The 27,846-nt window shown below is 38.2% G+C and overlaps 1 protein-coding gene across 1 annotated transcript; it reads left to right on the top strand.

The window, feature by feature from the left end:
• Window positions 1-1,910: 1,910 nt before the first annotated feature.
• LOC139137083 (acetylcholine receptor subunit alpha-1-B-like) lies at window positions 1,911-19,510 on the top strand. The gene is made up of 9 exons (XM_070705048.1): window positions 1,911-2,118; window positions 8,079-8,215; window positions 11,798-11,842; window positions 12,254-12,363; window positions 13,048-13,189; window positions 14,063-14,219; window positions 14,492-14,734; window positions 15,891-15,991; window positions 17,469-19,510. Exons 1-9 carry the CDS (start codon window positions 2,052-2,054, stop codon window positions 17,892-17,894), a joined length of 1,428 nt encoding a protein of 475 aa, XP_070561149.1. The 5' UTR covers window positions 1,911-2,051; the 3' UTR covers window positions 17,895-19,510.
• Window positions 19,511-27,846: the final 8,336 nt, after the last annotated feature.

Below are 27,846 nucleotides of genomic sequence, written 5' to 3'. Positions count from 1 at the left end.
CTGTCGTTTTCTTCATCAGTAGTAGTTCTTCAATAATAAAAATCGGCTCCGGGCAAACATTGAGAAAATTATCTTTGAAAACAAATTGTGTGGGTCTACAGATAATTAAAGCGACCTAACCAACTCAGGTGCAGCAAACGAAAAATGCACTTTTAAAGCGGTCCTTATTATGATAAGATTTATTGTGCAGGACAAGTAATATGAAATGACTAATTTTAAGTCCAGAGGTGTAGTTAGCTGTTCATAATTAGCCCTCCAACTGAAAATTTTTCGACTTACCCTCCCGCACTCAAACTTCATTTTTACCCACTCCCAACATATTCTTGCCTGTTTCCCCTCCCCCTTGTGAATTTTGAAGCTCCCCTGCCCTGTGGCAAACAAATTGCCGATTTTCCCTGCTCTGGAAAAAATTCCCCTTAAAATTTTATCATTTCCGTGCAGACATGAAGCTCCCCTCACCTCTCCCCTCACCTAAACGACTGTTCTGAAGCGCGAAAATCTAACAACGATATCATGAGCTAGAATTATTTTACAACCCTAACCACATTGCTGAAATTGGTTTGTGGAAGGTTAACTGGATTTTGAAAGAGAAACATTTACAAACAACATGCGAAGGGTCATTAGGTTGTACTCTCATACATGGCGTGACCGCTTGCGCATGACAATGCAGCTACATGTGCACCCTACCTTCGTGACTTACTTTCGGAGGTTTGTGTGTACGTGTTTAAATCATTCACGCCACTGATGGAAAGCATGTTTTGGAGGCCCGAATTCCACACAAATAGATGTCATATCAGTACCATTGCAGGGGTTCTCCGCCGGTGATAAGCTATCGGGTTCAAAATCGGGGGATGGCGGGCTCAGTACCCGAACATGGTATTGTGCCCCTGAGCAGACGATGCACTGTTATTTCAGTTGTATTGGGCTGTCGCTACCGTATCCTGCCAGTAGATTTCCACATGCATGTATAATATCAAATGATGATGAAGCTCTCCGAATGAAAATATAATCTCACACGGCAGAGAGAATGCATGAAGTACAGAAGATTTTGTAGTAAAGGGCACTTGGGAGCATTTGTGATGAGGATAGGGCCCAGCGTTGAGTTTTTAGAGTACGAGATGTAAAAAAACTACTTGATAGGGCGGGATTTTTTTGCAAAGCCTATCTGTGGTTGTGAGCAGCTTTTACCGAAAAAGAGATTTTACAAAAAGTATCGAACTATATTTGCGTGTTAAAATACACAATAACGTTTAAAAATTCTCAAAGGTGACTCCACTCCTGTCGCAGTGCGATCTTCTCTTATTCAAATGTATATTACCCTGTTTGAAGTACCGCGAGACTATATTTTGTGAGTCTCAGCTAAATCGCGTGAATTCATCGATGTCACTCTACAGAAAGATGTGCAACGCCATTATTGTTACTAAAAAGATATGCACAGTGCATTTTAAAACCTCACTATTCCCTGGCTTAACAAATAGTTATAACAGCGTAATTCAAATCAGTCAATGCCATGGCATGCCATTGGTTGATTTGCATTTAATGTTACCGAAGGGTTTAACCCTTTGAGTGCCAAAGTCTATTTTTGTCCCCTTTATAAAAGAAACTCCAGTCAATTTTTCTCTTATTTTTACCAAAATTTTGAGAAAAAACTGTAGTCAATGAAATGTGATATCCATTTGGTCCAAAATTATCAAAAAATTACAGAAAAATTCATAAAATTTGTTAAAATTTTGCACTAAAATTTTGGCGAGAGAAAATTACAGCGCTCAAAGGGATCATTAGTTAAGATAAGTTGCACTTCTGCTGAACTGAACCTATACAGGATCTTTAAGGTAACATGTTTTGAATTCTAGTCACGTAAAAGTGACGGCTGCCACGGCTATTTTAAAGTTTTGATAGCCTAGGGGGTCCCCTACAACCTGAACTGATGTTCGTCTATATACACAAACTGATGGCACATAAGCTCACTACAGCACAGGGTCATCGAGTACGACGTAACTATTCGACGTGCACTATGAAGTGATGAGCACAGCAAAGAAACCGCCCTGAAGATGGTGTCGACGTGTCCGAACGCGTGGCTCCTGAAGGTGGTGATTCTGTTTTTGGTAGCCGCCGGTGGTAAGTTTTACCCGCTGAAATTCACTTTCAAGTAGCCGTTTTCCGACATGCATATATTATAGAAAGCTATTTCTGTTCATGCGACCGGCTATAGCACCTACCAGATAAAAAAACAAATTTACTATACCAACGATATGTTTATTTTGGTGTCTTTAATATTCAAATTTCGACAGCGTGTTTTCAGGATATCCAACTAAAAAAAATAAAGCTCAACGGCCTAAATTAATTTTAATTACGGAGGAGAAATTAAAGAACACTATTAGTGATTTTACTCAAGTGTGGCTACAAAAGCAATAATGATCTGTCATTTTACTCCCCGAAAGGAAAAGTCATATTTTCGATACAAAATTTGTCATCGTTTCGTGATTAACGTCAGTGACCCGATTGGAATTATCTCGTGCTGGAAAGTGCCTTAAGCACGAAACCATCTATTCACACGAAACACATATGACTGGCAATCCACCACGTGGTACATCTGCTGGTAGCTGAAATAGATTCTCTCGGGGAAGCCAAACGAGGTGCTTGATCACAATGGCCGATGTTCAAAAATACACCATGCAAAATTTATATATGTATAAAATTAAGGCGACACCATCCATTATCAGATAGAAAAAAAACAACCCATCCATTATCAGACAGAAAAAAAGGCGAGTTGGTCGGAATTTTGAGCATGGAAGTTTGAAGGCAGTTACCTTAACGCTACGGTTGTACAAATGTAGTGATGTATTGGAGGTCTGCAGTGCGTGAATATAGTGTTCCACAGGTCAGTGCACTCACTGTTCACATTACATAGTGTTGTCTCGATATCCACTGGGTGACAGACATCATCTTTATTTGCAATGTACAAAAACAAGATATATGTTTATATAAAATGATAAAATGTATGAATTTGAAATATATATAAGTATATATATACATATATATATATATATATATATATATATATATATATATATATATATATATATATATATATATATCTTGTAAATATTCGTCGGATGGGTCATTACGAAATGGTTGCTATAGTTACAGGCCAGACAAAACAACATCCTGCTTGACCTTGACCTTTTCTAGGCTAACTTTATAGGTACGTACAAATGTATGATATATACATGTACGTACGTAGACAGACATGCACGGCATACCCCATATAAGAAGAATTGATATTCCATTGCTCTATCCAAGGTTTGGTATCACTTCTGTATAGCTTTATATCTGTGGACATTTTTGAACAGTCATATGTGATGTAGGTGAAGATTACAGTACATCGTGTTACCCTCTCTCTACAAAGCTATTTAACTTGAATGTTCTAAATTAGATAACCGGTTTGTTTTAAGACTTACAGTAGGGGTTTTGCTGGTGCAAATATAGGTATCCGACGGCTGCGCGGTTTTTTAAAGTTCTGTGACCTCATCAGCCGACGCGATATCGCCAATCTAGCTTTGAAACTATGAGCTCTCACAAGTTACACGCACAGACGGTGTTCAGACCTATCATTCTTTGTACCTCATTTGAATGTCGGGCCTAGGATAATTTTTTTTTTTTTTGTGCTCCTTTGAAAATGAGCGAAGGGCGTGGTGCACTTTACGCGTCAGGATTATCTCATTAATGCTATTCATCGGTTCTCGGCATATTTTTGCTTTCGAACTCGAGAACGAATCACAATCTGTATGAGCTACTTGTTGTGCGATATTTTGCTACAATTTTGCGGGCCTCGAAAACAAGCGCCATTTCCAGATTGTGGTGTCTAATTGATACTAATTCGATCAAACTATCACGACACGTTCCCAACATCTCCCATTATATTTTATCAAAAACTGGATGCAGAGTCCGACTAGCATTCAATGTGTTATAAGAATTCTTTTGTCTGAATTTGTAAAATGTACAGAAAAAGTTATTAAACAATTTGCAATAAAGCATAGGAAGTTATCACTTGTTATAGCGTTTGCATTACACGGCAAACGGAGACAAACTTTCAATTGGCAAATCGAACCTGGCGATGCCAACTACATCCCGTGATCATGAGAGGAACGTTTAACAAACCTTCGGACATGCAGAGTGCGACAACACAACTTTCAGCGTCTGGCCTCTTTGATGACACATTCTTGTGGAAACAAAATAACGTTATTGTTTTTAGATCTGTCAACGTGTTTTAGAAGCACCATCGAAATGTCACATATACCACAAGAATACTGTTCAAATTATCAAATAGCAAACTCACGGTTCATATTTGCACCATCGATCGTTACATGGAGATATTGATTGAGTTTCAAATCAATTTAGTTTTCTAATAGAAAGCTATTGCAAATCCGATCAATATTATGATATTATATCTTTACGTAAATCGGTGTATCTATATCCGTATTCAAGTTGCTATTTACTTGTCTCGCTATCTGTCGACGACACGGTACTCTGTCTCTTGTAGTCTCATATGAGAAGAGCGACGTATTTTGTATAAAGTGTATCGATAAAAGAGTAAATAACTAAGATTATTGCGAATGGTTAAAGTACAAACGTACTTACAAAAGTGTATAAGTATATATTAAACGTTAAGTTCCCGTAGGAATCATGCCAAAGCGTAGCCGGTAGCTTCTGGCTGACTTAATTTAAAATATAACATGTTTGTGGCGAAAGGTTGATTAGCACGCTAATACGTTGCATTATGCAGACTGATTACCACTTTGGCTGTAGGTCTTCTCGCACTGACTCGTACACTATAGAATAGATGAATTAATGAATAAATCAATGAATTTTATCTTCCCGATGTTATCATCGTCGAAAGACTCTATACAAATGAGAATTGAAAAGGGAAGATAATTTGCTCGGTGATGTCGCAGACAGATAAAGAACAAGTCTTTGCCAGAGTCTGTGTTCGCCTTTCTTTGCCTTTCCCGGGCCTCGCGTTCTTACTTCAACCCCAACGTGATAAACAGCCTCCCGAAAGTGTACGACGTCTATAAAAGGTTCACATACCATTAACGAATACCGAGCGCTGGTTCCTCACTTTTATTGGTCGGCGAAATGTGCGCCGTGTTTACCGGTATTTATCTGTCATGTATCAGTACGGACGTTGCACGCAAATGTCTTTTTTCTTCTGTCGTTTACTCTTGTCACTTTTCCGGGTGCCCCGTCTGATAGAAATCCGACTGATATCGGTGTTAATTTCGTTCAATTAAATCTGCTTTGCCTGACTGACCAAGTGCCTCACCTGTTTCGAGATAAGGCCATTTAAAGAAAACTCTTTGTTTGCCGTCATAGGATCTTTGAAAAACTAACAGCCAGCCAGAGGAAAAAAAGAAATAGACAAAAATACACGTGTATGAACATAAGCTCAACTTTTATTTTATTTCTTTTGGAAAAATGATATTTTTTATTTGTAATAGTGTTAACATTGTATTTGTTTTCTTAATTTTCTCTGAAAACCTACCAGCATGCGGACGGCAAACAAAGAATTTTATTTAAAGCGCCTAATGGTGAAAGAAGAGTCACAGACTCCCGCGACTGTGCTAACGTGTAGTCGAGCAGGTGCAATATATACGGCAAGGGACTCTCCCTTATATTGTCACCAATTCACAAAAGAATAGTGCAATCACGAAACAAATGTTTAAAATGATAAGACTCACGGGTTGAGAGAAGGACAAGTCTCATTTGCCCGACACGGCCTGTACAATGACTTCAAATGAACTCCGCGAAAAGACGACTGTCTCATTAGAAGGGAGCGATCGCTGTCTCTTCAAAGTTGAGTGTAGTTGCGGCGTGCGCTTTCAATCACCGTGTATTAGGTTTCAGATGACGCAAAAATCACTTCGCGCGGATCTATTCATTTTGCGAGTTTCTAAAGACGGAAACGACATTTGCATCCTGCAGTGCAGTTTCAAACGTATCGATCCGGAACAAACCTTGCATGTATGCATGCATGCATACATACATATTACGTATACACGTACTTACGTACGTACATACATACATACATACATACATACATACATACATATACATACATACATATATACATTAATTAATTAATTATTATTAATTATTTATTATTATTAATTAATCAATTGGTTTATTTACCTGATTTGAAAAAAAGTCAATTACATGACACATGAACTCGAGAGGGAGAAAGTAACAAAGTAGAGGGTAAATGGAGAGTCGGGAAATAGCTTACAGCTAGTCTAGCCCAAACCCCGTCATGATAGCTTGTCTGGAAAAACTGAGTTAGCAAAGGGGGCTCATGATAACCATTACAAGTAGTTCTTTAAGTAAATAAAAGAAAAGTGCTGAAATAATTACAATATCGTAGAAGATCACTAAATTACTATATGGGAAAAGTGAAATCTGTCACTGATTGATCAAATATTGTCTAAAAGTGTGTTTGAAGCTATGTAGAGAGTTTGTGGACTTTATATGAAAAGGTATGTCATTCCAAACTCTTGCTCCAGAAAAATACATACATACATACATACATACATACATACATACATACATACATACATACATACATACATACATACATACATACATACATACATACATACATACATACATACATACATACATACATACACATACACACACACACACACACATACACACATACATACATACATACATACATACATACATACATACATACATACATACATACATACATACATACATACATACATACATACATACATACATACATACATACATACATACATACGTTCCTAGGGACAGCAGACAGGCATACGAGGGCCGACAGACATGCCATCATTATTTCCTGTAAATTTATTTTAGCTCTTGTGTTTTATTAATGCATTGAGTGTTATCTTTATTTTTACATTTTGTCACATAGTGTCCATGATACTACACGCTGGTTGTTATGCATTGCTTAGCGCCTTCTTTGACACCTGTTCATGCCTGAAAACACCGACAGTATTAATAGCTTCGTAAATGATATTAAAATTAAAAGAGTACCCTGTCCTAAGCATGAAAGCCTCACTTAAAAATAGCATAGTCACTTAATATTTCATATGACGGAATAAAAACGTGTATTTTAAAGGTGACGACTTGGCATTCCCATTGATAATGTAGTTGATTTAAGCAATAATGTACCCCTACCCCGCCCATAATGGACTAAAGCAAACTCTACACACGCAAGTTTGCTTGAGTGCATTTAGGGCACAGGTTGCCCAGACATAATTAATGTTATTGAGTTTTTCTCACTGTTTTTTCTATCAGTTCATCTCCTTTACTTCATGCTCTGACTAATCGGAGTAAATAAAATAAATGATATAACCAAACCTAGTCTATTGACGCTTCATATATTTTACACCCCATCACAAAGACGTTTATCTGTCATACACACATCTTGTAATTAATTAGTCAACACCACTAATTATGCTAATCCATGCATTTATCAGGGATTTTATGGGTTGGTCAACACTGCAAAAGATAGGAAAAGTTCCTTTTTCATTTACATCTCCATCTTTCGATAATATAAATAACGTCTGGGCCGCCTGCGTTATGGGCCGAGATGGGATACATTATTGCTATTAGTCTATAGTTCTGGCAATCCTGGGGAATTTGTAGATGTAGGTAACATCTGGGGCCACAGTACTTGATAATTTGATAAATGATCGGTAATAATCGTGGCATGACGTCATAAAATTCACTTGTACTGACGAAGCCGTAATAAATTTTGAAACGAGCGAGACTTGATTAGTATTTTATACACACAATTTTAAAGAATAGATGAAAGCCTCGTGTACTCAAAAGCATTAATGCCAGTTGATAGAAAGGGGAGCCATTTTCTATAGATAAACAACAAGTGTCCTATAATGCTGTTATTATCTTATGTTCTCAAGTGATGCAACGTCTCTCGATAGTTGGTTCTTTCAACCGACTCCGCAAATTGCAATTACTTTTTCTTTTTCTTATAGAACTAATTATTGTCGTTTTTTATCAATTTGCAGTGGCTTGTCAATCACACGAGAAGCAAATCGTCGACTCTCTACTTGGGAATTACGACAAACGCCTACGTCCAGTGAAAAACGACAGCACCGTCACCATAGTTACTGTGGACGTGTCCGTGAAACATGCCATAAATATGGTGAGGTCTATTTCACTCTTCTATATCAGGCTGAGCGCGCATCATGACTTTCCGATACGCTTTCCGTGGGTCAAGGGTCATTAATCGCTCACCGTGCAATAAAACGATGCATCTTCCAGGCTGAATTCAGCTAAACCGTGTCACCTGTTGCTTCTTTCGGCAGCCCGTACATTCGAAAGTCGTCCATCAGTTTTAATATGCTACTAAAACTTGTATTGACAATTTAAATGTACACTTTCGATTAAATGCTAGACATTGTAGTACCGTACCAGCTGTTTTCAAAACAGTAGAGCGTTGAAACGATACAATGGAACACTTGTGTTTCGTCGAATAATATTCCCTGAATGAATGAAATGCAAGTTATGAAATATATAACGTAGCATGTGCTGCATCTAATTGTGATATTGGTATATCAACATATCTTCAAATTTTCTCAAACGTTCTTTGAATGTGACTATCTAAACGAATCGGCTTTTCACTTCAACCTAGAAATATCGTGTTTGTGACAGAATGGTTGCAACGGGTAAATTCATAAGTTTTCACTTCATTTATGGTTTCCTGCTATTTATAAAAAAAAAACTGGCCATATTACACAAAAAAATAGACAGTGCTGCTGGGTGCTGGGTCGGCAAACTGATGATTGTTGCTTTTAGGTTGCTGATGCGTACATGCTCTTTGCCAACAGTGTGTGCATAAAAATTGGTAAAAGCGGCCATATTATGCCGATTGATCACCCGTTTATTATTTGTCCTGTTCAAACTTGCGAATGCAGTTCACTTGTATGATTTATGGCGTTTGTATGCCGGTACTTTGTTAACATGAAATAAATGGTAGTTTCAGTGCACAAAATTCTGAAAATGATCCACATTTAGCGAACTCGTACACCTCTATGGTATCATTCATTCCAGGTTTAAAAAAAAATCAAGGAGTTTTAATGTAGTATTTAAAGGTATACTGTCACCTGTTCCAATTTTGCTAGAGTTACCATGGAAAGAGACAATCTAACAAATCAGATTTTAAGCGGGTGGCCGCTTAAAACAGCGCCCTCACATGGGCTTTTTGAATACCAAGGAACGTCCCTTTGACCATATATGGGCATATTTAGATTACAGGTGACTGTATACCTTTAAGGTAGTACGTGCCTCGAAATTTAAATACTTAACAGCTTTTGCTCAATCTTTCCTAAATGAAACTTTTCAGCATTCTCTGACCAAATCAAGAGTAAAAATCAGAGGCAACCGCGCAAAGTTTGGTACTAGAGAAACAAATTACCTAACACTTATCGATATTTGAAATTCAAAATGGCCGCCATCTCTGTGTTTACTCTATAGGGGAGATACAATCTTGTATTTCCAAAAAATTAAGAAGGCGAAAATTTCATTTACTCCAAGAGCTATAAAATGAACCCCACAGGTGACAGGGCAATATAGAATTGTAAAATTTTGAGAGTCGGGATATTTGTCCCCAAGGCGCGTTCTACGTTAATTGAAGGCAATCTTCTTATTTTGTTGCTTTCCGTAGTGCGGAAAATTCAACGTCATGATGCTATGCTCAGAATGTCTATATGAATATTACGTATACATATTGTATGAAATAGATATACGACGTTGAATGCGAGACCGTGAGTCCAAAGACATTGACAGATCATGCTCTGCTGTTTAAAAATTATCATATTTACTAAAACACATTCCATCAATACCTCTGAATAATCGACGTCCAAGTTTTCGATCAAACTTAACCTCAGACATTGGAAATATATGTATATCTGACCTTCACGCCATGCACAATGTCATATTCTAAAAAAAGTATATTCACCTATCCTCGTCGCCAGCCCATTTTGAAAGTCATTTTTCATGCTGTCCTGCTCATATAGCTAATATTTGGTTTCGAAGTCAATAGGGTAATAACAATATAATCTATCTACACACTTGAATAACCATTAAAATTCATCTCACCTAATTTATAAATGATGCATGTACTTTAAGCTACATTATTTGCAGGATAGAAAGAAGAAATTATTTTTACAGCATGATTTGGCTCATGAGGCCGGACTGTGAACATTTGTATGTCGCTTAGAATTCGAACGAACTCAGCAACATGACACAGTGAGGTTTTTATTTCTCAGTCAGGCAAAGCTAGATTAAAACTCAGCCCAGACAGGTTGAACGATACAAATATGGTAAAAATAGATGCATGCATAAAAAGCGCCGCAGGCAAAAATGAATTACCGACGGGTACTGACGTTGGTAAATGAGTCAAGCGCCATGCCGCGCGTTAAGGCCATTGATTTCAAACATGAAAAAGAACAAAGGATACAAAACACTCTATTCTTCAACAAAAGACACAGATTGGAGAATGAATTGTGAACCTGTGGAGTACGATGCGCACAAGGCTTGTGGGTTCATGCAAGGGTCAAGGACGTGGATGTGCCTATCTTGATGTATTGATGGCATGCTTTAGCCGGGAATATGAAAGAACTTAATTTTAGAACGTAAAACATACATGTATAGATACATGTAGATACACAGATAGTCAGGTACATACGTAGATATACACATATTCAGGGCTCAAAATTAGCGGTAGTCCCGCGTCCACAGACCACCAACTTTTTCCTGGGGCTACTAAAGTCCATGAAATGGTAGCCCACATGGACTACCAAAGCCTGGGACATGAAATTCAGTCAATACTTGGCGTGCTGTGTCCGGTCTTTCACTTTGGGGCGAGCTAAATGCAGTCAAATCCAGCTGGACACAGTAAGGCCAGACTGTGACTTTGTTTTCCAAATTACAAAGACGACCTTGCGATGGAACTTTGCAAGAAAGTTTCAATATCTCAACTGATGTACTTGGATGACAGGCATAGAAAATGATAGCCAATGAAAACGTGTTCTCATCGCATTTTGATCAAAATGTACCAATCACAAACTCCTCCCTGCTACAGAAAGCCCATGGTCTGTTTTAGCCCTGCTGAGAAGGTGGTGGACATTGCCATGACGACTATCAAAATTGGCATACTACTCTGAGAATGAAACGGGTTGTCAATGCAATGATAGGTCAACAAACTTTTTAGTGTCTTTGTCGTCAATTATACTAGTTTCCTTTGGGTATAAAGGTTTGCAAGTATTCACATCAAATGACTGACAAATTCACTTCATGGGCAGAACCTTGAAAAATAGCTTTTTCTTCTCTGGTAAATGAACCAAATCCCTAAACTAAAATATGCATGGGCTACCAGCCATTGTCACTAGGCTACCAACTTCAGAAAATGGTAGCCAAAGTGGACTACAAGGAAAAAGTGAATTTCGAGTCCTGTACATGTATGAATGCATGCATACATAGATACATAGACAGATACATAGATTCATAGAAACTGCATAGCATAGCATAGATATAAACATATGTTCATGTGTATGTGTGCATGCATGTATATATGTACATACGAATATGTACGTACGTATACAGAGACAGACAGACAGACAGACAGACAGGCAGGCAGGCAGGCAGGTATGAGATCACGAGTATGTACGCGCACAGTGGAGACACCTTCAAAATGACCATACTTTCCTAACATCTCTTTATACAGCAAAACAGGAAACAAGTTTTGAACGCGCTGATTGATTTAACATTGGTAAGTACTTGTTTCTTGTTACCAAAGGAATACGAAAGATAATAAAAGTGAAGGCGAGACAAATAAAGACATATTCAGAAAAATACGAAGACGAGCTCATACATTTCCAAAATTGCATGACCACTTATACAGTACCGAAGTTATTTTTATGCAGTGCTATTTTGAATCTGATTTCAATTTGTGAATCGAGGTTTTAAGAGATCGTCTTCAGGGACTTTTTCCTTTCAATATTAACCCTTTCACCACCATGGTTCCACCCAAACCCATTGTTATCAATGGTGATCTTGGACCTGTATACAGGGAACTGGGGGTGAAAGGGTTAAAAAAACACACTGTAGCAATATTACGACTTCGTAAAATTAACTGCTGCCTTTTGACGTCGATCCTTTATATATATTTTTTTGATCAAAGTTTTGGAACGATGAATACTTGCGATGGTATCCAGAAAATTATGGCGATGTACAAAGGATTGTTCTACCGTCGTCCGAAATATGGATCCCTGACATTCGTCTTTATAACAAGTAGGAATAATTATCTTTAGTGGTTTGTTTTTCTCTTATTTGTCTGCGTAACGAGGTACACTTGTTATTGTTATGCATGATTGCACCAATTACCTGCCTACCTGCCTACCTGCCCATCTCATTTAATAGCATCCCAACCATCCATCCATCTAAAAGTGCAGACCTGTCGTGTGGGCCTGTCTATATATCCTTTGTGTGGAGTGAAATAGAATAGAGGCAGCATATTTTAAATTTACCTGCAACCTCTCAGCACATAAAAATATCACATGAGCTGGTAACGATAATCTGGCAAAACAGGAGCAATGGCGCCACGTAAATGTTGACTGTCGGTGAAGCAGGAAAAATGAGAAAGAATTTAATGTGATTATACTCTGAAAATATACGAATATGTTGTCCATGTTTTTTTCTTTGAAAGGAAAAAGTATTTCTTCAAGAGCATAATCTAGGCTCGAGATGCCTTGTTCACTAACTCACAGTATACGGAAAGGGCAGATCATCCTCAGTTCGTTCGAAATGCTTTTCAAGTGCATCATGTATATCTTTATGAAAAGAAACGTGTTTACGACAACGAAAAATTAATTTATTGTACTAGTCTGTTAACATTATATAGCGTAAAAAGTTAAATTATCGTTGCCGTACAAGTCGTGTGATGATTGCAAACATTTTCCCTTTGTGTTTTACCAGCGTTGATGATAGCGTCGATAACTACGCGGCGAACATCTTGGCCAGCGTCTATTATGATGGTAATGCGACGCTGTCATGGCGACCAATCTTTGCCGAGGTGGCTTGCCGAGTATCGGTTCAACCCTTCCCGTTAGATACGCAGGTGAGAAAACAATATGGGCTTCAATGATGTTTGGAGTTGGCTGTCGACTTTAATTTTAGGTAGAAAGCGCTTTGGGGGCTTTCAAATTTTATCAATTCTATTCTGATCTACCAATTGTGGGGGTTCATTTTAAAGCTCTTGATGTAAGAAAACTTTCAACCGTCTTAGTTTCTCGAAAATCGACGTATTTCATTTTTCTCCACAGAGTTAACACAGGGATGGCGGCCATGTTGAATTTTAAATATCTGTATATCTTCGGTAATTTGTTTCCGTCGTACCAAAACTTGCACTCGTGACCCGTGATTATTTCTTGATTTTGAAAGAGAATTTATAAAGAGCCCTTAAGTGAAGTTTGGGCAAAAGTTTAAAGTCTTTCACTTTTGAGGCGCATATCACCATAACCCGTCTTCAAGTACATTACCGCTTCACACAGATGGCTCCCTTAACACTCTTCCGAGTGTGTGCTTAGTTACCGGTCAAGTAGCTGCAAATTTGCATTTAGTTTTTCTAGTTTTGCTAACTAAAATGAAGAAAATGTAATTTTCAATTTTGACAAAAAATGTCATTAAAACGACTTTTACTCGATGAGCCTGTCCCCATAAGTGGTAGACCAAAAAGCAATGTAAAGGTTTGAGAGTCCAAATATCTGTTTTCGAGACGCATTCTACCTTATGTTAGCGAACATTTGAATATTTCGAAAGGGTAGTCGACAACTCGATGCATCAAGAACACTGGCACTACGTAAATGATATTCACAAATTAAACCATGATTGTATTTGTATCAAACATTACGATATCCGACACTATGACATGCAAATTTTGATATCGTTCTTGATATACGGGAACAACCCTGGATTGGTTTATTCAATTTAGGTGTGCGAGCTGCCTTACGGCTCGTGGATGTACGACAACAGACAAATAGTGGTGAAGCAAAGACATCTAGAAATGAATATTTCGGAGTTTGCGGCTGTTGGAGAGTTCTACATGACAAACAGTACATCGATGCTGACAACCCACAGCGGCAAAGACGGTAAGTAATTTATTTTCTACGTTTGCTAACTTCCAAAAATATCGGATATTCTTTAGATTAGACATTTTAGCGCTCAGTAGTAAGCTACCTCTTGCAATGAACTGGCACTGATCGGTTTATGTTCGCCTCTTGTCTGCATTTTAGTCGTTGGCGGCGCTCTGACAATGCTGCATTTATACCAGGGCTGACCAAGCACAACTGCTTTTGAGTGGCAAAGATGAATTTTTTTTTGATATTTTTTTTAAATTTCAAATCACCACTTTCCTTCGCAGGGCGAATGTACAGCCTGGTGAAATTCTTATTCGTCCTGGAAAGGAAGAGCGTCCTCTACGCTACCTGTTACATCCTGCCCTGTATCGTGATCTCCTTGATGATGACCTTGAGTTTTATCATCCCTTACAAATACGGCATCCAGAAGATCAGCATAGGGGTGACATTGTTCCTGACGGGGATCGTGTATCTCCAATCCGTCATCAAAATTTTGCCCGCGACGACCGACCAGCAGATACTGCTAAGTAAGTCTGTCCATCACAATATGCCACTGCCTATATGGAGTACATGATCTTTACAATGACAAAGTCCACAATGGGTCTTCGTTACGACATGCGCACTCATAAGACAATACATAATTTACATTTACAGCCCTGTACAACTAATATCACATGAGTTAGTAAATAGTGCGAATGTTATTCACACAAACACCATGTCATTGTGACGTACTCTCAGTTAAATGCCTTCCAAGAATCTCTAGATGGTTTCGCAAAAGCAAAAATATGGTCATTTCAATGAGAGGGGGCGACTTAAGTACTCATGGGGTGCGTGGAGGGACTGTGTTGCATTCTGGCATTTTGACATCAACTATGAATACATTTTTTAAAAGCGGCTGCTCCTACCGACCGAGTCTTTTGTGATTTGTTTGCGAAAATGACAATTTTACAGTAACATGTTCTTGGGTGTCTGCGTGCCAGTAAGTGGAATTAGGCAACACTGCACTGCCAATGGCAACCCTAGTGCGTGCATAAATCTCAAATTTAAAGGCCTGCAGTCGCCTAACGCTGTTTTACATGACGCGATCACTTGGAGTGACAGGTTGTAGATTATTGGCAACATATTTTGGAGAATTTTTTGTGATGCTATAGGTAGTATCAGCACGCTTAAAGACCAAGGGGGGTTTGTTTGTAGAAAATGGTCTAAAAATTAAAAAAAACAAACAACCACTGACCTAGGGAGTCTCCCGACGATTAGGAAAGTCTATTATGCACATTAGTAACGATTTGATCCATGATAGTCATCCAGTCCACTGTTGCACATTTATACCGTACACTGCACATCAAAGTTTTAGTTATTTTTTAAATTTTAATTGATCTGATACTGCAGATCCGATTTTCTGAAGTCAGTATTTCATACCTCAGCAAAATAGGGTCAAAAATGATAGTTAACTCACTTCTAACCTTCCAAGAGTATATCAGTATGAAATTGCATGAACTTCTTTCTAGAACTTGACAAGTTTGGTTTGCAGGTGAAACAAGCACATTGCTTCTGGCACACAGCAGGCACAAAAACTTGCAACGTTAAAGGTACATCCATAACGTATGCTGGTTTCATTTGTTACATTGCACACATTTGTCTACACTGGTATAAAAAATAACACGTGACTTTTTCCCTCGCCAGGTCAGTACTATATGTCAATGTTGGTTGTGTTGTCGTCAGGCACGCTCATTAACGTGTTGTCCTTGATCATTGCAAACATTGGAGAGTGCGGCAAGCGTGAGGTAAGCTACAAAAATCGGAAAGGGACGAGGTCATCGGAACTGCGCTGAAAGGTCGCATGGGACCCATACGGCCAATGTAAACATTGTATTTAGGGTATGTTGGGGATTGATGAAAGTTAAAACATGTTTGTCAAAACGTACGTCGTAAAATTTAAATGTTGCAGCTAGGTTGATGTGATGCTTCAAGATATCGTACTGTATGATGAAATACACTGTTTGTAAACAAGCAAGTCCCAGAAAGCCGCACAGGCGCAGTTTCCCTCCATTCAATGATACATATTTATGTACCCAAAACAAGAAAGATTCTCTTCAATTTCTTCCGATAATATTGACTGTTTACAGTAGTGTCTTATCATTGTGTTTATTAGTCGTGTTTTGTTATCGTTTTTTAACGCCACACTGTATGGATACAAATCAAACGCAAGATTAGTTTAGCAGGCAATGTTCCTTAAGCCGAATATTTCTACATCGAGAAAAATAGCTTGCGTCTATTGTTATATAAGTTCGTATGTCCTCAATGCACTAGAATGTAACAGGACAAAACTCATGTTTTCTTCTCTTGCGAGAGTTGCTCAAATTTTGAAAATGCCTCAATTGATAATCTATCAATGAAATCATGTAATTCAAAAAGTCAGTTCGAGTGCGAACAGTGAGGGCGCTGTGATACACAGGTTAAAAATAGTCACCTAGAAGTGACAATGTATTTTGTGCTAGCGTACGTGTATATCATAAATTTATGTGAAGATCTGGACCCCCGTCCTTGCCACAGTTGAGAAAATCCAAACTTTTCACGATATAAACTTTTCTGCGGATAGTTTGACTTCAGCCTTGGCGTGAAACAACAACTTACACAATGTACTCACTAGTAATCGGTACGTTTATCAGCAGAAACTTGATGACTTTAGTTATGTACACATGTCTTTTCCCTTTTTGTTTACACAGAGGACAGTATTTACCATACATGTTTATATGTCGTTAGTTTATATTGCAGTTTATTCAGTGTTGATTGTAAAACTGCTTTCCATCGGTCCAAAAAGCACCAGAGCAACGGCAAATTGCAAAACAATAGAAATTTGATCACCTAGCTCGGACTTTGCTCGCGAAAAATATGAAGTATTGTCGTTCATTTTTAAGAATAATAAGCATGGCTGAGAATGTTAATATTAGGATTTAGAGATATCAATTCCTTAATAGTAATGGCCGCTATGCCCTATATGTGAACTCTATAAGGAAACATTCAAAATATTCAATTTTCACCTGTTGGACGAAAACTTCATTTCAAGATTCACAAAGATTCACACAAGAAACAGACCAGCGAAAATAAAAATGCTGAGTGTCCGAAACCTGTGCCAAAGGCCCACACTAGCGCAATCGCGAGCTGATCGGAAGGTCGAGAGGAGGGGGAAGGGGTGAGTGAGCACTTGCGATCAATTCCGTCTGAAAGGTAACCCCTTGTCGGTTCTTATTTAACATTCAGGTACCCTGGTTGCTGCGGAAAATCTGTTTCCTCGACGACAAACGAATGGGAACTTCGGCTCGGAATCCGGCCATCAACCTGGACGATCTCCACAACGACAGCAGGAGCACCAGTTCGGTGTTACGGCGACGTTCCCAAGGCAGTGTTGACGTACCGCAGACTACATCCCTGTCGCAAACCCTGACCAACATAGAGGGCGTCGCTTACGATATCCTGCGCTCCATGCGCCAGCATAAGAAATCGAGCGCCCACAAGGCGCGCATCGTGCACGAGTGGAAGACCGTGGCCAAGACTCTGGATCGGGTGTGCCTGTTCGCGTACCTAACAGAAATCATTGTTGTGAATGTTGTGGTTGTTTTTAGGGCCAAAATCTACGTAGAATCATACATAAATATTGACAACAGTGATTCTTGGTCGTTGGCCTAGCAACAATCGGACTGAGCCGTAAGGTAACGTTTGCCTCGAAATTGCCGAGACGCGTAAACTGTTGCTGCAACTGTCGACAAGGAAACTTCAAGCCATTCTCCTTCGAAATGAAGAATAAAATTAGGGGTTACCACGCAAATTTTGGCACTATAGAAACAAAATACCCAATATTGACCGATACTTGAAATTCAAAATGGCGTCCACTCCCGCGTTATTTGTACGAGGAAAACACATTTTCAATTTCTCAAAAATAATTCGTAAACTCTCCGTAAACTTCATAACGAGTCTCACAAGTGGTAGACAAAAAAGAACTGTAAAGGTTTGAGACTCCGAACATCTACCCCTGAGGCCCGTTTTACCTTAAACATGTCAATCATTTATCAACGTTCCACGATTTCTCACTTCATCAAGGTGCGATTAAAAGAAGACGAGTCAGAAGACGAAATATTTAGCACAATTTGACCCTACATAATCTTACATCCGGGTGATTACATTTTGCTGTTGTCCTTTTACTGTTCGCTTTTTTCGCTATTCGCTCTCACGGGTGAGCTTCTAACAAATGTGTGAATATGATAAAATAGCACGAAGGTAGTGCTTTTCCCTTTCGTCCAAGTTTCAAGTTGATATCGAAAAGTTACTACGACTGAAAACAAAACCATGCTAGGTCTCGCAGGGGCCAAGAAAATGGTTAGTTTCGTCTAATATATATGTAAGTTAAGTCTCTGTAATGAACATGAAATTCAAATGAATAACATAGAAATATCGAATTAATGGAATATATGTGCTCTAGTGGGGGCAGTAATTCAAACACTGGTACATAAATCAGAGGGTTATAGCACTTTCATTCGGTATGTCCGTCGTTGTCACATACACTTGTTTTTGTATAGGTAATTTATTCACCTATAAATATTACCCACCAGCCTTATGTGAAAAGACATCTTTGATTCGACGGAACTAAACTTAAGACACAAACGTCAACTCATGCACTCAATTAATATGCAATTTCACGATTTTGAAGTCCAATTTTTACTACACCAGTTAGTGTTTAAGACTGCATATCTTTTTCATTCAACATTATAAAGGGGTCACTGCTGGAAAGAAAAGTCTCACAATATCATTTTCCAATGCAATCAACTCGTGCATGTTAATGTCATTTTAAACTTTAATATCGTGTTGGGCCATACCATCGAAATATTCGAAATTAACTATTCATTTATTAAAAGATAGAAAACTTAGGTCGAGTTTGTTATGATGTGATGTATCATTTATTTATTTATTTATTTATTTATTTACATCTCTCTGTGTTTATGTAAAAACAAGCGTAATTTCTACGACCTCGATATGGTAAATAAATGAAATCTCGTTAAACGAACATAAGAAGGTGTAATGTATTGTCTTAAAGGCCCATTCGCTCATCTAATGCAAATTTGGAGGTGCAAAGTTCTATGCAAATGAGAACAACTGTAGCGAAGTGTAGCGAAGCTAAATTAACACTACTATTGAAAGCTTAATGTGTTAGGAGTGTTGGTTTATAGCATTCTGTAAAATTTGTATATTCAGATTCTTTGATGTATTGTCAATGTCAATTGTCAAGAATGGCGTACTTGATTGCTTGTCATGGAAGGATATGCATTGATATATTTCACTGTAATTAGACTTCTTTTCCTAGCTTTCGCTACACTCGCAACACTTAAATACGTAGCGAGAGGGTTGTCTATAAAAAGTTTGCACCTCGGATCTTGCAGTGTATACATTCGCTACATCTCAACGAAATTTTTGTACGTCAAACCATCTTGCAATTTTACCACTTTTTTGTGACTTCTATCCCTCGAACAAAGTAGCACCAAGTTTGACTGCTTCACACCAATATTGAATTGTGGCTGAATTGCAGATAAATGAAGCAGTTTACTCTTCAAGTTTAAAATTTCCGGCTATCTAACAAATAGCCATATAACTTACATATAAGACACATTCAAAAGCAAGGAGTGCCATGTGATCCAATGGATGACAACACTGCTTTGTGGTGAGGATTCTAACGTGTATAAAATCATGCATAACTCGCACTATTTATTGCGCATACGTGTGTGAGTGGAGGCGGCAGTCATATTTGACTGGGACCCACGTGTATTATTTATATAGTTTAGTTTTTATTTTTTATTTACATCAAAATCATAAAAACAATACACAATTAAAAGTTATGAGACATTCAATATCCAGATGTTCAAGTGTCTAAAATCTAATCGAGGGGATGTTGTTCCGCATATTTAGAAACCATATTAGATTGTTGTAAACCAACACATCAATACCAGACAAGAAATGTCCATAGATTTACTCTACCCTCCTTCATAACAGCTACAGCATGTAATTCCTTAATTTATGGTGCAATTAATTATTTCAACAGTTTACCTGCTGTTTCACGAGATCACCTCTGTACAGCAATTTAAACAAATGCTTTAGAGACATCCTTCTATGTGATTTTGTGTAGGATTTTGCAGTGTTGATTTTTTTGGCATATATCTCACCTTTTCTTTGCCACGGGATTTTGACTTTTCCATGTCGTATATTTTGCCCTTTATTCCCTCTAATGTATTTTGGGTTTGATTAATTACAATATTTTATTTTATTTTACACTGGTCCTACCTGGAAATCAGTAAGTTGACTGATGGAGCTAACTAGTATAAATAAATAAATAAATAAATAAATAAATAAATAAATAAATAAATAAATAAATAAATAAATAAATAAATAAATAAATAAATAAATAAATAAATAAATAAATAGTCTTTAACTCTCCACTAAATTGTAAAATTTACGTATGGTAGAACGAGCAGGCCGAAAAAATATTGTGAAGGCTGGAAATACAAGATTTACCGGATGGTCTCCAAGAAGTGCTCAGCTTGTTCACAAATAACTTTACTGCTGAAATTTAGGACTGGTGATCGCCCTCATCGGCATCATGTCACTTCAAATAAATAAACATTGGCTGATTTGCACGTCTAAAGGTGTCCCCAAGATGAAAACACAATATCAGAGTGATTTTGACGGGTTAAGTTTTCTTGGCAGAGAGACAGAAACAGACTTAGACCTTGCCCTGCGCTAGTTAAATATCAACCAGAGATTTGGCTCGGTTCGCCATCTTTTACCAGTTGATGACGGTGTTCATACATGTGTAGCACAGGTGCCAGCATTTGAAAATATCGTCTTGTCAGACTGGCATTGTTTCTGAAGATATCTCAGCGTTTCTGACCAACGCCCATCCGGAAAAAGAATACACCTTTGTTCATAAGTGGTACTGCGTGTGCACCACAATAAGCTGCTCGCGGGGAAGAAACTTTATCCATGCGGTCTCTTTAAAGGTGGAGAGGCTCCCCTGAATCCACTGACGGAGAAAAGGGGGGGGGCAGGGGACGGAATTTTATTCATTTGTTGAGAGTGGAACTTTGAAAAACTCAAGTGGCGGGCAGGTTTGGGACTCATCAAATCATACCCACAGGAAAACAAATGTCAATGTCCTGCCGGTTTGTTTTCGAGCGACCCGCCTTATTGTCTGTGTCTCCCCACTCATCAGTCATTCTAGATACTTATATAATTACTAAGGTCAAATATATATATAAAACATGTGTTCCCGTACCCCGAACTACCCTATATAAAACCCCGAACCCTAAACGTTTTTTTCTCACAGTCAAAAATCCAAAAATTATTTTGCCGAAATTTGCTGCTTTTTTTTTCGGCCACACTGAAATAAAAAAGAAATTAGAAAAGTTCCCAATTGACCACCCTATTTCCTTAGGGCTTGTTAGCTGAAACATAAAAAAAACTGTTTTTACTCCTTATGGCTATTAACAAGTGTTCTCACAGGGAGTAATGTAAGTTCCTATTGGAATGGACACGACAAATAAACTATCACACATGAAAGGAACAAAGTCACGTTTTTGAGCTTTTTTGCATGAAGTCTGTTTTGTGTTGTTTCACTTCTTGAAACATGCTGAAACACTGGTTAACTATGCACAACCTAAACTCTACTTTCAGCCAGACAAGATTAAACATCAAGTGACATTTCACGGTCTGTACCGAAAATTTTTTTTTGAATCAACCTCTGGAAAAAATTGCTGCCAGGGAGCACGAGTAGATAAAAAATTGTCACCATACCCATTTCCTCCAGCCCTCCCTGAATCAAATGGGCTGGCCCTTAATGTACAACCGCCACCATGCATGGCCGAACACACACTGATGTATAACGTTCGGACCTCATGCAAGCTTTTGTATTAGAATCTTAATCGGCGATGCCTTCAATATATATAACGACAACAGCTTTCCTTTATATTGTGCCAATGTATTTATATGTCACAGGAAAGCGAGAACTAGTTGTACAGGAAAGCTCCATTTTGTTGATAGGTCACAATCCTATCGAAATCATCTGTTTGCATTCTACAAAGGCGTGGTTTTTGACACTTTTGCAGATAAGTATCGTCGTCATATTGTACACTGAGTAACTGTATGCAAGTATTGCATGTTTTCTTGATATATGTATCACAACAGACAATTCTCCTTGTTTGTGATATCACAATAGGTAAAAACGGGCGACCTCGTTCCTTTAATCTGACATAAGGGTATCGTCACGTGATCTCAGAAAGCCGTATGTAAATTACAAGGCTATCATTCTCGACCAGGACCCAGTTTGCGCATTGCGTACAATGTTGGAACGATAGGGGAATGCCCGTTTGTATTTCGGTAGGCAATGACGCATTTAGTTTCACGATCCACTGTCTCAAGATTCTGTCTCTAACTGTATTATTTACTACAAGCGATGACCTTTGTTATGTCCGTAGCCCAGATAATCAATACCATCCTTTTAATCTACCGCTGACACAAGGAATAGTTGGTCATTTCGGGATTATTCGTTTACCGTAGTACCCTGACCGCAAGTGTTAGTAGTGTACGTCATAGTCCGTGGTGTCACGTTCGACCCTCCTCCAGTCCAGGGAGAAACACTACGGCGGTGTGGCATAGGATTATGTGGGAGGGTTACAAGTATTGCCCAGCAGAACCGAAAAACACGGTGGCGTATGAAAAGGTTTCCAGAGCTGTGAGAGTGTTACAGACGAAACATTTCCTAATTGCCTTGAATATTATTTTGTAATCCCGAAGTATGTAGAAAGGTCAGTGAACGATAAGAATTTTACTTCATCACGGCAAAACTTAGTTGTCCGGGACATTGATAATTGTATTGCGTCATTGACACCTGATTCCCACTTCAATACGCTGAGAAAAGTACACAAGGAAAGATATGACATAGTTTTTTTTAACAGTTCGTATACGAGACTCAAATTATGTAAATTTCATATATCTGATACCCAATGAGAAATATTATATAGAACACTTTCCAATTATAGAATATTTGAATTACTTTTTACCAATCAAGGATTATTAGTTCCTTAGTGACGAGAGAATAATCCAGATCATTCTACAAAAAATTAAAGGATTCTTTTTCAAAGGAGAGGAATACAGACCATCTTTCAGTTTAGCGGGACATATCTGACGTGAAACTTCACACTTCAGTGATAAACTGTCATCGACTGACTATCAACTACTTTGTGAGTCTCTACTCTGTCAAAGAACTCGGTACAAACTCTCAGCAATGAGTGAAACTCCCCAGACCGAAGAATCGGGACATAACACAAGGGTGTGAGAAAATAGGTTTGCGGACATTCTCTGCTCTGTTTAACAATGAGAGAGGGGGGAGACAAGCACACAGAAAGACAGAGACTGACAGACCAGTTGACAGATGTATTGTTTCTCAAAAAGGTTACCAACCGTTTCCTGTCTTTTTTCCTCGAAGACCCCATTCTAACTAGCCCAACCTCAGTTCACTTCCGTCCTTCTGAAGGTCGTTGTTTTCTTCATCTCACCACCAAACGCAGGTTTCTTTACAATGGTAGATGCAAGTTCTGACAACTATTATCATTGACATTTTTCTGTGTTGATATAAAACCAAGCTTTATTTCCACAACCTTGATATGGTAAATAAATTAAACCTCGTTAATCGAACTTAAGAAGGTGTAATGTATTGTGAATTCTATCCCTCGAAAAAAGTAGCACCAAGTTTGACTGCTTCACACCAATATTGATCGTGGCTGAATTGCAGATAAGTGAAGCAGTTTACACTTCTATTTTTTAATTTCCGGCTATCTTAGCAAATGGCCATATTACTTACATGTCAGACACATTCAAAAGCAGGGAGTGCCATGTGATCCAATACATGACAACACTGCTGTGTGGTGAGGATTCTAACGTGTATAAAATTATGCATAACTTACACCATTTATTGCACATGCGTATTTGAGTGGAGGTTGCAGTCATATTTGACTGGGACTCACGTGTATCTAGTTTCACATGCAATTCCAGTCTGTAAGTATAATACTTCATATGTGTTTCTATAAAGAAATTTACAGTAACAAATTTTTGATTTACATCAAAATCATAAAAACTATACACAATTAAAAGTTATGAGGCATTCAATATCCAGATGTTCAAGTGTTTAAAATCTAATCAAGGGAATGTTGCGCCGCCATATTTAGAAACCATATTCGATTGTTATAAACAAACACATCAATATCAGACAAGAAATTCTTATAGATTTCCTCTACCCTCTTACAGAACAACTACAGCATGTCATTTGTTTATTATCGTGCAATTAATTATTTCAAAAGTGTACCTGCTGTTTCACGAGATCAACTCTGTACGACTATTTAAACATCCCCTTTATGTGATTTTCATGTAAATTTTTTCAGTGTTGATTTTTTTTCATATGTCTCGCCTTTGTTTGCCACCGGATTTTAACTTTTCCATCTTGTTATATATTTTGCCCTTTATTCCCTTTAATGTATTTTGGCTTTGATCTATTACAATATTTTATTTTATCTTACACAGGTCCTACCTGGAAATCAGTACATTTTGACTGATGGAGCTATTCAGTATGAATATGAATGAATGGATGAATAAATAAATAAATAAATAAATGAAGTCTTTGACTCTCCAGTAAACCCAAACGTTTACGCACGGCAAAACGATCAGGCTGAACGAATACTATGCTGCCCTGGAGATGCAAAATTTATAGGATGGTCCCCAAGAAATGCTTAGTTCGCTTACAAATTACTTTGTGCTGAAATTTGAGACTGATCATCGCCCTCACCGGCAGGTCAGTTCAAAAAGAATAGATATTGACTGATTTGCACGTCTAAAGGTTTCCCGGAGGTGAAAAGACAATGAGTGTTATTTTGACGGGTGAAGTTTTCTTGGCAGAGTGACAGAAACAGATTTAGACCTTGCTCTGCGTTAGTCAATATGGCCTATTGCTTTTATAAATCATTTTTATTAAATAACAACCAGAGATTTGGCTCGGCTCCCAACCTTTTATCAGTTTATTACGGTGTCATACATGCGTTGTAAAGGTGCAAGCCATGTGCACATATCGTCTTCTTAGATGCCATTGTTTGTCGAGAGACATCAGCGTTACGGACCAACGCCCACTCGGTAAAAAGAATACAACCTTCTGTTCGCATTAGTGGTCCTGCGTATGCCCCAAATTTCTCTGGCCTATTCCAATTCTTAAACATCGGCATCTCGGCGAAAAAGCTGATCATCGCAGGAAAGAAGCTGTTTCCAAGCGGTCTATCTAAAGGTGGGGAGGCTCCTCTGAATTCGGTAACGGAGCAAGGGAGGGCAAGGGAGGGCGGAACTTTATTTATTCACTGAGAGTGCAACTTTTGAAAAAAAGCTCAAGCGACGGGCAGGCTTGAGACTTAGCAAATCATACCCAAAGGATACCAGGTGTCAATGTCCTCACCGTTTGTTTCCTGGCGACCCACCTTATTGTCTGTGTCCCCCAAAGTCATTATTCACTCTAGATACTAGCGTGTATGTGTGTATATTATATATATATATATATATATATATATATATATATATATATATATATATAATATATATATATAATATATATATATATATATATATATATATATATATATATATATATATATATATATATATATATATATATATATATATATATATATATATATATATATATATATCAGGTGAAATAAAATAATTATGTATGTTTCCTGTACCCAACCAACGTTATTCAAACGCCCATTACTCTAAACGTTTTTCTCATTTTCGAAAATCAGGCATGATTTAGCCAAATTTCGGGGATTTTGTTGGACCACAAGGAAATAAAAATAAAAAATAAAATAGTTCCCGATCGACCCATCCTATTTCTTGAGGGCTTGTTTACTGAAATACAGAGGTTTTTTCTTACGCCTTACAGCTCTTTACCGCCAGTGATTTCAGAGTAAGTGGTGTAAGTTAGTATTCCAATGAGACGACAAATAAACTATTACACTATGGCATTAAAGTAACAAAATCACTTTTTCGAGGTTTTTTCCAGAAATTTTGTTTTTAAATGAACAGTACTTTGTGTTGTTTGACTTCTTGAAACACGCTGAAATACTGGTCAACTGTGTACGACCTCAACTCTGCTTGCAGCCAGGCAAGATTAAACATCAAGTGACACTTCACGGTCTGTACCGAAAAATCAAGTTAGAGAGCAACTGTCACCATACATAATGGACATAATGTTTGGACCTCATGCAAGCTTTTCATAATGAAATCTTAATTGACAATGCCTGTAATTTACGTAATGATAGCAGCTCTCCTTTATATTGTGGCCATGTATTTATATGTCACAGTAAAGCGAGTCGGAGTAGGAAAAAATACATTTTGTGAGGAGGTCACAAGCAAAATTATCTGTTTGCATTCAGTAAAGGCGTATTTTTTACTCTTTTGCAGATATGTGCCGTTTGCATTTAGTTCACTGAGTAACGTTATGAGAGTATTCCATGTTTTCTTGCCGCATGTGTCACAAAAGGTAAAAAACGGCGACCTAGTCCCTTTAACATAGGGTATCATCTCGCAGGAAGCCATATGTAAATTGTAAGGCTATTGTTCTCAACCAGGACACAGTTTGCGCATTGCGTACGACCACGGTAGGGGAATTCCCGTTTGTATTTTGGTAGGCAATGACGCACGGAGTTTCACGATGCACTCTAGATTCTGTCACCAGCTGTACACTATTTACTACCAGCGGTGACCTTCGTGGCCTCCATAGCCCAGATAATCAATGTTAACCTTTAAAATTTATTATCTGACACAAGTAGAGGGTCATTTCATGATTATTGGTTTACTGTAGTACCCTGGCCGCAAGTGTTACTAGTGTACGTCATAGTCCGTGGTGTCACGTTCGACGCTCCTCCAGGGCGAAACACTGAGGCGGTGAAGCATAAAATTGTGCGGGAGGGTTCCACCTGTTGCCCGGTGGAACTAAAACTCGGTGGCGTATGAATAGGTTTTCACAGAGTTGTGAGAGGGCGTATGAAAACAGGTTGGCGAACATTCTCCGCTGATGTGCATAACAATAAGAGAGAGAGAGAGAGAGAGAGAGAGAGACAGACAGACAGACAGACAGACAGACAGACAGACAGACAGACAGACCAATTGGCAGATGTATTGTGGCAAGAAAATTACCAACCTTTCCGGTCCCTTTTTCCCTCGAAGACCCCATTCCAACTGGTCCCACCTCAGTTCACTTCCGCCCCTCTGAAGGTCAAAGACAACCACAAACGTACTTTTTCTGCTTCATTGTTTAATCATTATCTAATAACCAAACGCTGATTTTTTTACAACGATCGATATCAAACTACATTGAAAATAAATAAACCAATGAGAAATATTGAAATATGTTAGTTCGTGTAAGATATCTTTACTATTTGGTATTAAGAGTCTACAGCATCATATTCGCCTGGCCTGATACGCAGAACCTACGCTGTGAGAAGGGAGAGAAATTATGCAAATATTCCCATTCGTAAACGATCTGACACGATTTGGATAT

Source organism: Ptychodera flava, chromosome 7, assembly GCF_041260155.1.
Source record: "Ptychodera flava strain L36383 chromosome 7, AS_Pfla_20210202, whole genome shotgun sequence".
In the NCBI taxonomy this organism is placed as follows: Eukaryota; Metazoa; Hemichordata; class Enteropneusta; family Ptychoderidae; genus Ptychodera; species Ptychodera flava.
This window is presented reverse-complemented; position numbering and strand designations above follow the sequence as displayed.

What these genes read in the sequence shown, in the direction of transcription:
- LOC139137083 (XM_070705048.1), top strand. Translation starts at nt 2,052, where the DNA reads ATGGTGTCGACGTGTCCGAACGCGTGGCTCCTGAAGGTGGTGATTCTG. An exon ending in TGAAACATGCCATAAATATG is followed by an intron (nt 8,216 to 11,797) that starts GTGAGGTCTATT and finishes CTCTTTATACAG; the next exon opens with CAAAACAGGAAACAAGTTTT. An exon ending in CGACCAGCAGATACTGCTAA is followed by an intron (nt 14,735 to 15,890) that starts GTAAGTCTGTCC and finishes TTCCCTCGCCAG; the next exon opens with GTCAGTACTATATGTCAATG.